The sequence below is a fragment of the Pollachius pollachius genome (assembly GCF_949987615.1).
Source record: "Pollachius pollachius genome assembly, chromosome: 14".
In the NCBI taxonomy this organism is placed as follows: Eukaryota; Metazoa; Chordata; class Actinopteri; order Gadiformes; family Gadidae; genus Pollachius; species Pollachius pollachius.
In genome coordinates this window covers 7,304,324-7,316,537 of record NC_136947.1, presented here as the reverse complement: position 1 = coordinate 7,316,537, position 12,214 = coordinate 7,304,324, and the positions used below count along the sequence as shown (strand labels likewise).

The following is a 12,214-nucleotide window of genomic DNA, read 5'->3' as shown; positions in this document are numbered from 1 at the left end:
TCTGGACAGTTGGGGATTGGTCCGCTAGGTCCACTTGTCGACCCGTCCGTCTCGGGTCCTGGAGGTTCCCTGGTTCACTCATACTCCCCGTTCTCCCGCCTAAGAGAACCTGTCACCGCCTTTTAAAGGGTACCTCGCCTTCCTCGTCCTCCGCCACAGGTGTTCTCCATTGCGCCGATTAGGGTGACGCAATTGGTGGATATCGGCGGTATACACCATCCACCACCTCTCCCTCGGGCCACCTGGCCCGAGGGTTTGGGACCGGATTGCCACAATTAGCTTTCTGCAAAACGTGTGTTCATTTTCAAAAATGACACGCATGCTAAAATACAATGGTGTTATTTATAAAACTGAGTTTTAATTGGCAATTGGCTGGTATACAGTATATGTGAGTTGATGAAAAGGTATTTACATTGTATTACAGCAAAGTATTGGATTTACCTGAGAGCCTGTTCATGGAAGATGCATGCAGTGTTTTACCAAGCATTTCAATTAGACAATGGCTGCACATGATTATTTCACATGGGCATGAACAACAAAGGTGAGGGGAGTGTTCATGGAGAGTTAAGGATGGGCAACGGCTGAGGTCAGCTAGGGCAGGAGAGACCAAGTTCATTTGCAATACACTATTGGGAAGTGTGTACGTATGTGTGGATGATGGCTGGTTTAAGCAGCTTCAACCGGCCCAAGTTAGACTGTTTGGTGAGGCTGCATACCTGTTCTCTACAAGAAAAAGTCTTTCAACATCACCACCCTTGCTTCCATGTTCTGCAGGAGCCGAGGAAAAGCCACCTTTAGGTTGTGGTTGGCAGGCACCTAGGTGGCATCATCTTTGCTATCTGCTAGGATGTAAGACAGCTCAAGGAATATATGTTCAAGAAGAGTTTCCAGGATGTCCTTTTTGATAATGTGTTATAAAGATTAAAGATTAACAAATCCGATATGAAAGGCTACATGTTTATGCAAAGTCATGAAATTCTAGCCTAGATGAATTTTTTTTGGATAGTCTGGTAATTTCCCGAAAGCTTGTTTTTGGGTTGTTTCCCTGGATGGGATTTCAGTTCCATTATGTAGAAATCAGGTCAATCTTTCTCAATCTTTGAATGCCCCCTCCCCCGCAGAGAAATTGAGCCTTGGTCAAACAATGACACCCAAAAAAACCGATCAATCTATCGGACGCCTCAGCCCACTCAGAGGGCTGCTATAAAAGCACCAACGCTTTATTTCTTCAAGCAGTCTGCAAGTGAATTTGAGATCCTCAGTTTGTCATGAAGCATCTCCTCCTGTCTGTGCTGTTTGGTTGTCTAGGTAAGAGGGATCACAACAACTCTCGCTATATATATATATATATATATATATATATATCAAGAAAATAATATACAGTATATCCCAAAAAAAAAGTTAATATAATGCAAAACAACATAGACCTACTCGGTATTTAGGTTGAACATCTTTTGTCTTATTTTGTTACTTTATTAACAGCAGCACTTTTTCACAGCAGTTTATTCATCTTTTGTTTTATTTTGACAATCTTGACTTTATCAACAGCCACTGCCTTCGGCATGCCGATAGAAGTGGTGAGGTGGTGCGTGACCTCACTCCCCGAGAGGCAGAAATGTGATGCCCTGGTGATGAGTGCCCCGGTATTCACATGCGTATTGAGAACAGACGCCGATGAATGCATTGAGGCAATCAAGGTGAGGAACCCGTGAGTACTGATAGAAAGACAGCGTGACGCCTTACTCAGTTGGGCTATAAGTGGTTTGGGTCTCTCTCAGGCCGGGGAAGCAGATGCCATCACATTGGACGGAGGGGAGATCTACACAGCAGGACAGCACCCCTATAATCTGCAGCCCATTATTGCTGAGAAATATGGCCCAGGCAAGTTACTTCAGTTATTAAGTGATGAAAAACTAATTGGATCCTTTGTGGTATGGTCGTCTCGGGCTAGGTATGACTCGGAGAGTGGTAAATGTTCAACACGTGGTTTATTCTAACAGAGACACAACGTAAACTAGCTTGCGTTCTGGAGGTGGTTGATGAAGCATCTCTCAAACACAGGTAACCAAACAGTTTAGATCGGGAGTGGGCGGAACGGTAAATAAGCCACACCTACATGTTCTAATTTACCCAGGTAAACCTTTGGTCTGTCTTGGCTTTAGCGGAAATGGCAAAGTGGCCATGTTTAATAAGTCTTTAACTTATCTACAAAATCATAAAACCTTATATGGTGTTGTCCATTATGTGGAGGAGAAACCATTCATCATTGTTATATAATGTAATAATTTACATCATAGACAAACTCAAACTAGCCTCATGCTACTATCATAAGTTGATATTTATTATGCCACCCTCTAAATGGAAACAGAGTCCTCCTGCTATTACGCTGTGGCTGTCGTGAAGAAAGGCACTGGATTCTCCTTCAAAGAGCTGAGGGGGAAGAAATCGTGCCACACCGGTATTGGGAAGACTGCGGGCTGGAACATTCCCATCGGAACTCTTGTGGCAACGGGTCAACTCGTTTGGAGCGGGCAGGAGGACATGCCTGTGGAAGAGGGTGAGGCTCTATGACGGTGATCCGAGCATGGCAGTTTACTTTTCTACTGTATTTTACCCGTGTTATTGCCTTGTCTGGTGACGGTAAGGGTGAATTGTGTCTGACATCCATGGCCGGTCTTGTGGTTTGTAGCGGTGAGCAACTTCTTCTCGGAGAGCTGTGTTCCCGGAGCAGGGGGTGTGGTTGGCGGTAAACTGTGTGAGTTGTGCCAGAGTGACTGCAGTAAGTCGGCCTCTGAGCCCTACTTTGGATACGCAGGAGCATTCAAGTGAGTCCTATTTTTTTCTTGTCATAGTTAAAGTAATTAATTTAAAGTTAACAACTGATATTTGATATATCATTCTGCCACCATTTTTTGTAAAAACGAATTGCAAAATCGTACCTTATTCGTTTCTTTTTTTAAACTGCAAACTTTTTGTAGGTCATAATGCAGATGCATGTTTTTTATTGACTGACTTTGAATGACTTTTGTTTCATGAAGGTGTCTGAAAGAGAATGCCGGAGACGTTGCCTTTATCAAACACAGCACAGTTCCAGGTCAGTGAGTGCAAAATCAGTTCCCTTTAGTTTCATTAATTAATTAGTTTATTCATCTGCTTTCTCAGTGAGGTTTTTGAAATCACAATATCACACAGTGCACACCCGCAACCGTCCCTCAAACTCTGTTGCCCTTTAACCTTTGCCCCTTCCAGAGTTAACCCAACTCAAAGGCGGGACTTTTGGAACAGTCTGCACATTTTAAACCAGCTTTGGATTTAATTAAATGAAATAAATTTTACCTTGTACGTCATTTCTTTAGATTAGATACAACTTTATTAATCCCCTGTCTGAGAAAATTGTTGCCATAGCAGTCACTATACTAACCAACTTTCTCCCTTTCACAGCGTCAGAGAAAGCCAACTACCAGCTGCTGTGCCTGGATGGTACGAGAGCTCCCATCGACAGCTACCAGACCTGTAACCTGGCCAGGGTTCCCGGCCACGCTGTGGTTAGCCGCGATGACCCCGACCTAGCCGAGCGTATCTTCACCGCCCTAACCACCGTCACGGTAATACACACGCACACACGCCCATTCAAACACGTACACAACAATGCACAATCACACATGCGCACACACACATGGGCACACACCCGGACACCCGGACACACAGACACGCATGCATGCACGCACGCACGCACGCACGCACGCACGCACACACGCACACACACACACACACAAACTAAATGGAGACAGAGAATGACAACATCGTAAGATAATGTGTTAGAATGTAACATCTCTGATTTAATTAAATGCTTACCGTTGTAACACCAACTAGCTAACTTTCGCATTCAAACGATCTAACATTTACTTGTTCAATCTGCAGGGCTTTAGCCTCTTCTCCTCTGCTGGGTTTGGTGCTGCAAACTTGATGTTCAAAGACACAACACAGAGTCTCGTCAGGCTGCCCAACGGCACCAACTCCTTCCTCTACCTGGGCCCTGAATACATGGCGGCCGTCCGATCTCTGAAGAGAGGTAGGGCTGGACACACAAGGACCAAATACCCCTTATGACCTCTGCCGTTGACTGCGATGGTGGAAAACAAAATCCATTTCAAATTCCACCACGTCACGCAAATACGAACATTGCAAGGTATATAACCAATTCCTGTTAATTTTCATGTTTCTTTCTTCCCTTGCTTTTGCTTGACTCCATAGACATGGAAAGCTCAGAATCGACTGTGATCACATGGTGCGCCGTGGGTCACGCTGAGAAGACCAAGTGTGACACCTGGAGTAACGAAACAAACAACGTTGCATGTCAAACCAGCCAAACTGTGGATGGCTGCTTTCAGAGGATTATGGTGAGCTATCTTATGTCGTCTTTTTTTTGGTCATCCGTTTAATCTGATTTGGTGTCATTATAAGATGATGTGATGGGGTTTCATGTCGTTATCAACAGGCCTTTTATGAAATCAGATGATCTGTTCTTACATCATCTGACTTCGGTAGTATGTTGTTATTGACAGCTGAATTAAAAGGTTTTGGGGTATCTGTTCTTGTCCAGCGTCAAGAGGCTGATGCCATGTCTGTAGATGGAGGACAGGTGTACACCGCTGGGAAGTGTGGACTGATCCCAGCCATGGTCGAGCAATACAATCAATGTAAGAGTGGAGATGAAATACCATGCAGATATGCATCTTATATGAAGTATATTTGCGATGTTCTTTTCCTAAATATTTGTGAAGTGTATTCATTGAAACATGATTATTCTAATAATTGCCTCTGTATTGTTTTTAACAGCACTTTGCAGTTCTTCCGCAAATGGTAAGTGTGTCAGTCTGGAACTTCAAACAATTATATTTTACATTTCTCCTGGGAAGTTGTATAAATAACTATGCAAAAGTTTCTTTTCCTTTCTTTTTTCCCCTTTCTATAATTTTCTTTCCAACCTTGATTTGCGTTCGCAGCTCAGGCCAACTACTTTGCAGTTGCCGTGGTGAAGAAGGGCTCCGGGGTGACCTGGGACAACTTGATGGGCAAGAGGTCCTGCCACACGGGTGTGGGCAAGACCACCGGCTGGAACATTCCGATGGGTCTGGTCCACAATCGCACCGGAAGCTGTAACTTTGGTAAGCTACGGTTGCGAGTGCGACGCTGTCCGAACACCCTGACGCTTTAGGACGTCCGGTCTCCTGGTGCATTATGGTCCGTTTAACATCTCCCTCCCCCCCCCCCCTCTTTCCTACCTTCCCAGGTGAGTTCTTTGCCAGTGGCTGTGCCCCGGGGTCTGATCCCTCATCCACATTCTGTCAACAGTGTGCCGGCAGCGGATCCGGAGTGGAAGATGGTTCCAAGTGCAGCGCCAGCGCTAAGGAGAAGTACTACGGCTACGCGGGAGCGTTCAGGTGGGGGACGCGGGTTTTATTTAAATGTGTCAAACATAATGTGTCATGAATTGCACATGTAGGGCCATGCAGATTATTTACTAATAACATATTGTGTATGTTTCTGTTGTGTGTTGCTGGCTTTTTCCACCACTTTTATAGATGTCTTGTTGAAGATGCCGGGGATGTTGCCTTTATTAAACACACTATTGTGACAGAAAACAGCAATGGTGAGTGACTTTTAAGTCAGTTTTTGTTAATGTAGGATAGTAAGACAAACTGCTTAATATTTTCTCTCTCTTTTAAAGGAAATGGTCCAGCCTGGGCTACAGCATTGAGCTCTTCAGACTATGAACTCATTTGCCCTGGGGTAGTTGGTAGGGCAGAGGTAAGCGACTTTGCCTCGTGCAACCTGGCTGCAGTTCCATCCCATGCTGTTATAACGCGCCCAGATGTTCGCGACAGAGTTGTGACGACGCTCCTCGACCAGCAGGTTGGCACCGCATAGATCGCATTTAATTGACGGGAATGAGTTGGCACCTTTTGTGTGTCGTTGCAGCCACTGACTCTAGTATCATGTTTGACTTGCAAGAGAAATGACATATATTTAATAACAATATTGAATAGCAAACCATATTTAATGTTTTAAATATGTGCTTTTTTTTTCAGAGCATGTTCGGTACAGATGTTTTGGATCCTTCATTCAGGCTTTACCAATCAGATGGTGGAAATAACCTCCTCTTTAAAGACTCCACTAAGTGTCTCCAGGAGATACCAAGTCCAACTACAGCTGATGCTTTCCTGGGACTTGACTACGTGAACGCCATCAAGTCCCTCAGGCAGTGCCCTGAGACTGCTTCTGGTATGTTAAGGTCATTCAAAGAAATCAGAGCTAGTGAGCAGAGCTGAGCGGTGCGAATATCCCTCTCCTCGCTCAGGTGGCTGTTCACTCGGCTGCTCCTCTGCTCAATTTTGCTCTCCACTCCACTTAAAAATCCTCCTGCTCCAGTGAAATCGCTCCATGCTCACTCTGATTTTAAAGACGGAGAAATAATCGACTAGGAATTGTCACCTTAAACAGAAAACTTAAATACTAGAACCAAGAGCAACGGGAATATATTTCCCTCATAACAATTATTTTAAAATATAGTCAAGTGCAACAACGAACAAGCTTGGCAACGTTAATCGGGCATGCCTCAGGCTCGTGGTTTGAGCGGTATCGGAGCGAAATTGGAGCGGAACAGAGCGGCCACTCCGGCCTTTAAATTAAAAAGCGCTCTGCACTCCAACAAAATTCCATCCGCTCATATCCCTCAAAGAAATGTATATCTATATTAGGGTGACATATTATACCACAAGTTGTGAGTGTGAATTGCCGTTACAAGCCGTTTTGTAAATCTGTCTCTTCTGACATCACAAGTGGCCGTGTCCACCTAGATGTATGACGGATATATGAGCAACGTACGTTACAGTCCACTGTGTAGGCTGGTAGTCTCATCTATCCAGCACACATCTAGGTGGACATGCCCACTTGTGATGCCAGAAGAGGGAGTTTTTCAAAACGGCTTGTAATGACTAATCACATTCACACCTGGTGGTATAATATGTCACCTTTAAGAGTATATCTATATCTATAAATGCCTACACAAAAAATAGTAACAAATTCATAGAATTACACATTACCCTTAATGTAAAATATGTTTTACCCCTTTACACTAGATCTGGAGAGAACCTGCACCTCCTTTTCCTGCAGTACTACAGATTGACAAGAGAATTTGGCCGCCAAGGTGCATTGGATGCTTTTCTAGAAAGACACAAACAAACACAAATCTCCCCAGACACAAATGGGGAAATATCGAAATGAATGTTTGTTGAATAATAGGATATGTAGCTACTCCATTGTGAGAAATAAACAATAAGATAAACTTTTACAATAACATCACAGTTTTTACCGTTTTTACTGTACCTTTACCTGTAATGCTTATGCATAGCCTTCATTTATACGGCCAGATTGTTCTACTGTGCTTCATTTTCTCAAATAAAGCCACTTTTTTCATGCTCATATTGATATTCTTTTTTGTTTACACCGCCCTCTTGGGTGGAGACTCCCATTGTGGACATGCATTAATCTGCCTTATTAAAACATAAACTGAGCCTATGAGCATAATTCATCATATGTATATATTTTGTTTATATTGTACCTGCCACAGTATTCTATATGCGAGCTGTTGCAGCACAGTTCACTTTAGCCTTGATTAAGGGATATTTAGGTTGATTATGGATGTCACTTGAACTCCCCTCCGAAGTCTGAAAGAAAAGCGTGGCTGAAAATGAAGAAATTTCAAATGAATTCAAATTAATTCAATTTTATTTGTATAGCCCTTAAGCAGCATTACAGTCTGAAAGGGCTTGACAGGCCAAATATTTATGACACCCCACTTTACCCAAGCCCCCACAAGGGCAAGAAATAACTCCCTTGAATCAAACTGAAGAATCTGAAAGTAGTAGTAGTAGTAGCTGAAGTAGTAGTAGTAGCTGAAGTATAAGTACTAGTAGCTGAATTTGTAGTAGTAGTAGTAGTAGCTGAAGTAGTAGTAGTAGTAGCTGAAGTAGTAGTAGTAGTAGTAGCTGAAGTAGTAGTAGTAGCTGAAGTAGTAGTAGTAGTAGCTGAAGTAGTAGGTAGTAGCTGAAGAAGTAGGTAGTAGCTGAAGAAGAAGGTAGTAGCTGAAGTAGTAGTGGTAGCTGAAGTAGTAGTAATGGTAGTAGTAGTATTGGTAGTAGTAGTAGTATTAATGGTAGCAGTAGTAGTAGTAGTAGTAATAGTGGTAGTGGCAGTAGCAGTCAGGGTAGTTGTAGTAAAGATAGTAGTAATAGCCCTAGTGGTAGTAGTAGTAAAACTAGTAGGGGTAGCAATAGTAGCAGCAGAATTGGTAGCAGTAGTAGTCAAATCAGTACTATTAAGAGAGGGAGACAGTGAGAAAGCAACCCGGTATCGCGCGATTTCGTGCTCATGCACACAAACGTTAATCTATTGAATCGTGTCCCAGAGCACGATTGTCCGACTTTTTTCGTGCTACACAGAATGAAATGTAAACCAATGCATTCTGAATGGGAGCGTTTTTCAGATGTTTTCATGCTACACGAACAAAATGTAAACCAATGCATTTTGAATGGGAGCTTTTTTCAGACGAGAGAGAGAGAGAGAGAGTGTGTGCGCAGACAACACAGTCTCACTTGGACAGCGTCAAATACCGTTGGCAAGGGCACTTTAGCGTCGGTCGCTGACGGGAAAGGTACCCTTCGGCGTCGGTCACTGACGGGAAAGGTACCCTTCGGCGTCGGTCACTGACGGGAAAGGTACCCTTCGGCGTCGTCTGAAGACGGAGAGGGGGTTCAATTTACTACAATGTAACGCCATCCCCGGCGATGTTTAACGTTCAGAGCGGGTGCTCCAGCAGCCCATTCACTCCTGTATTAACCTGACTACGTCTCTTATAGACGCTGTGAGCATCTTTCCTATTGGATAGTTTTTAGGATAATTTTCTGTGAAAATGGCAGACATACTTTTTATTCTGGGTGGAATTATGATATTTTAGTATAGTTACGCCATTAAAAGTGTTTATGTAAACATGTTTTGCGAGAAATGTGCGTTTTACTTTCATAATCTTCGCTCGGTGAAAGTGAAGGATGTTTGGTTTGATAGTTATGATCGACAGTGTCCATGTTGATAGTTTTCCATTGTTCGCCAGGTAGTTCAATAGCGAATAGCGCATGACAATACACCCCGCGGTGGTTATGCTTGTTACAAAGAATGTCTATAATGCATTGAAACGGAATACTGATAATACCATCAAAGCGGCGAAATGGGATCCGGACATATGTCCGGTGTCCATGTTGATAGTTTTCCATTGTTCGCCAGGTAGTTCAGTAGCGATTAGCACATGACAATACACGTAGTAGTAGTGTATTGGTTATGCTTGTTATAACGAATGTCTATAATGCATTGAAACTACATTAGGATAATGCAATGGTTATCAGAATTCTTTAATCTTTATTAACGAAGGAATTACTTACATTTGTGGCTCGGTGCCTTCTCGCATGCATCCTTTGCTGCCGTCTTGCGAAGAATGTTTCTTGATTCTCCATTTTCTCGCAAGGTATTGTGGGAGCAAGTCACAACTGGAGCGTTCTCAGTTTCTGAGTGTGCCCATCGAAAATCTGAATGTTGAGGGGATGTAAGCCCTCCCCCTTACCCCTTACCCTACCTTTAAATGCGTTTCGGACATGGCTCCACGGCGCGTGAACGCGCAACAGCAAGGGGTAGGGCTGAGATTATCCTATGAGCAATGAAATCGGACTGAGCATAAGTCTCAGAGAATGGGAGGACGGCTCTGCCGTCCTCCCATCCTCTGAAAAGCTGAAGAGAAAAACTGAATAGTTAAAAAGTTTGAAGAGTTGAAAAACACTGAATAGATAGCCACCATGTCGTTAAAGAGCTGAACGTTTTGATAGTTGAAGGGTTTCTGTAGCTCAAAGTATGGTGGAGGAGTTGAAGAACAAAAAACGGGCGGAAGAATAATAATGTAGATTTCAATATCTAGAGTGTGAATGCTAAAGCATTCACACTAATAATGTCTGTCAACTGCCATAGCCAATTAGCCTGATTTGTGGTGTTTTATTGTTTTAAACAGGGTAATACAGGGCGGGCTAAAGGCATAGGCCAGAGCTATTGAGATATTCTACGTTCTCTAAATTATTATAATTATAATAATATTATTATTGATTATATTATATCTATATTCTCTCTCAGTGGCGGACTCGGGGGGGGGGGGGGGGGGGGGCAGGGGCGACCGCCCCCCCTGGTGCCTCCATGGTTGAAAAAGTGCCCTCAAGAGTGGTGAATACGAGAGAAAGTGCCTCAATGGCTGCCCTTTACATGTGAAAAAAATGAATGGGTGCCCTCTGGTGCCCCTTCATACAATAAATGATGACGATGTGCCCTCTAGAGCAAGAATGTGGCCCTTTTATTTTTTCGCCCCTGCCCTTCAAACACTCTGAGTCCGCCACTGTTCTCTCTGGCACTAGTATTGGCCATAGAGGCGGTCGCCTAGGGAAGAGCCATAGAGAGACTTGTTTTCTATATCACTCTGGTTTAGGGCGCACCACCCTCTGGTGGACGCTGGTCGCCTTCGAAAGGAAAGACATTTATAAATAAAATTCGATGGGCCCCCTTCCTCATTTTCTGCCTTGAGGGAACCCCTGTTCACCCCTGTTACTCACCAAGTTGCATATGCCCTGACCATGTGTACTTTCAGCCATGCTCACTAAAATTAGCGGGACGAAGTTACCGTTCGATGAGCAAGTCAGAGACGTAAGAAGTGCCAGTGAATGCAGACTGAATGATTGATCACAGAGTTCGCAAAGTGTTCCAAATTGAAGTTCGGAGCATCAGATAATTGGCTGATTAATTTCCTCCTCCTCTTTCTCCGTTTTTTAAATTGCCCACCTGAAGGCTTGGTCCTTTTTTTTCGGGAAAAACTAAAAAATATCTTTCTTCAGAACATGGCTTCAAATGACACAAGTTTTTTATTGTGTCAAAAATGGCCGAGATATGGCAAATTCAATATGTGCTGGTTAGCGAACGTTTTCCTATCGTGTGTGTGTGTGTGTGTATGTGTATGTGTATGTGTGTGTGTGTGTGTGTGTGTGTGTGTGTGTGTGTGTGTGTGTGTGTGTGTGTGTGTGTGTGTGTGTGTGTTGTGTGTACCCGTGTGCGTGTGTTCCGGATTGGTGTTGGCTATAGCTAGGCCGATAGGCATTGGTAATGCCTAGGCCTATATCTCCGCAATTGACGGTGGATTTTTTAAATAGTAAATGCCTAAATTAAAAGCATTTAGCCTTGTAGAAATAAATGTAAAACTTCGATCTCAATTGCAAGTACATAAAAAGCATAAAAAGCATATTGAAGAGAATATTACAATTTTAGACCAATAGTATAAAACCATATGCCTTATCAATACGATTTATATTGGGGATTTATGTAGCCTAATTAATCAACTGTTTATTTTTTTAATAATATATCACCTATTCATTCATGATACCCCCCCCCCCCAAACAAAACCATTCACATAAAGGTCAACAAGAATACATGGTTTAATCATTGATATAAAGATCATCAATGAAAGTGCATAGATCGATAACATATTGAATGGATATGGACAATATCGAGAATGTTACAAAATACATTTGATAAACAGATTAAAATGTATGTTCCACGTCTTCACCCTGCGAGTCACTCAGCAACTTTTACAAATATCTATTCGGAATTTATATTTATAGGCTATATTTGAAGCCTTATCAACATGATTAGTAACAGGATGTTATGTGTATTGTGTACAACCTGGGGATTCAGGATTCCCAGTGATGATACATGAAATCCATCAGGAATCTTGAAAGTGAACTATGAAGTGAACCGTCAAAGATCAATTCACAAATTACGCAGGCAATATACAGACGAATCACCTTCGTCACCTAGAAAAGTCTAAATCGAATGTTTCTCGATTTTTTTTTTATACATAATCAATATTTTGTCAAACAACATGTTGTCAATGTGTTTTGGAATTAAGGGTTGGCCTTATTCAGAACTATCAGTTTTATAAATACCCTATAATTATAATAATTACACATCAAATAAATACAAAGAAAATAAAATATCCCGTGTCAAATGATAAGGGAAACGTCATATTTTTTCCCGGAAGTGCCCATGCGACTTGCTTGGCGCACCGGCTCCG

The 12,214-nt window shown here is 42.7% G+C and overlaps 1 protein-coding gene across 1 annotated transcript; it reads left to right on the top strand.

Annotated features, from left to right (window-relative positions):
- Positions 1–1,268: 1,268 nt before the first annotated feature.
- Positions 1,269–7,189, top strand: tfa (transferrin-a; the record flags this gene model as incomplete). The annotated part of the gene is made up of 17 exons (XM_079750572.1): positions 1,269–1,308; positions 1,549–1,697; positions 1,779–1,881; positions 2,369–2,557; positions 2,690–2,825; positions 3,039–3,094; positions 3,442–3,605; positions 3,922–4,072; positions 4,255–4,400; positions 4,604–4,700; positions 4,840–4,863; positions 5,007–5,168; positions 5,294–5,444; positions 5,586–5,653; positions 5,732–5,916; positions 6,093–6,285; positions 7,143–7,189. 17 exons carry the CDS (start codon positions 1,269–1,271, stop codon positions 7,187–7,189), a joined length of 2,061 nt encoding a protein of 686 aa, XP_079606698.1.
- Between the last annotated feature and the right edge of the window lie 5,025 nt (positions 7,190–12,214).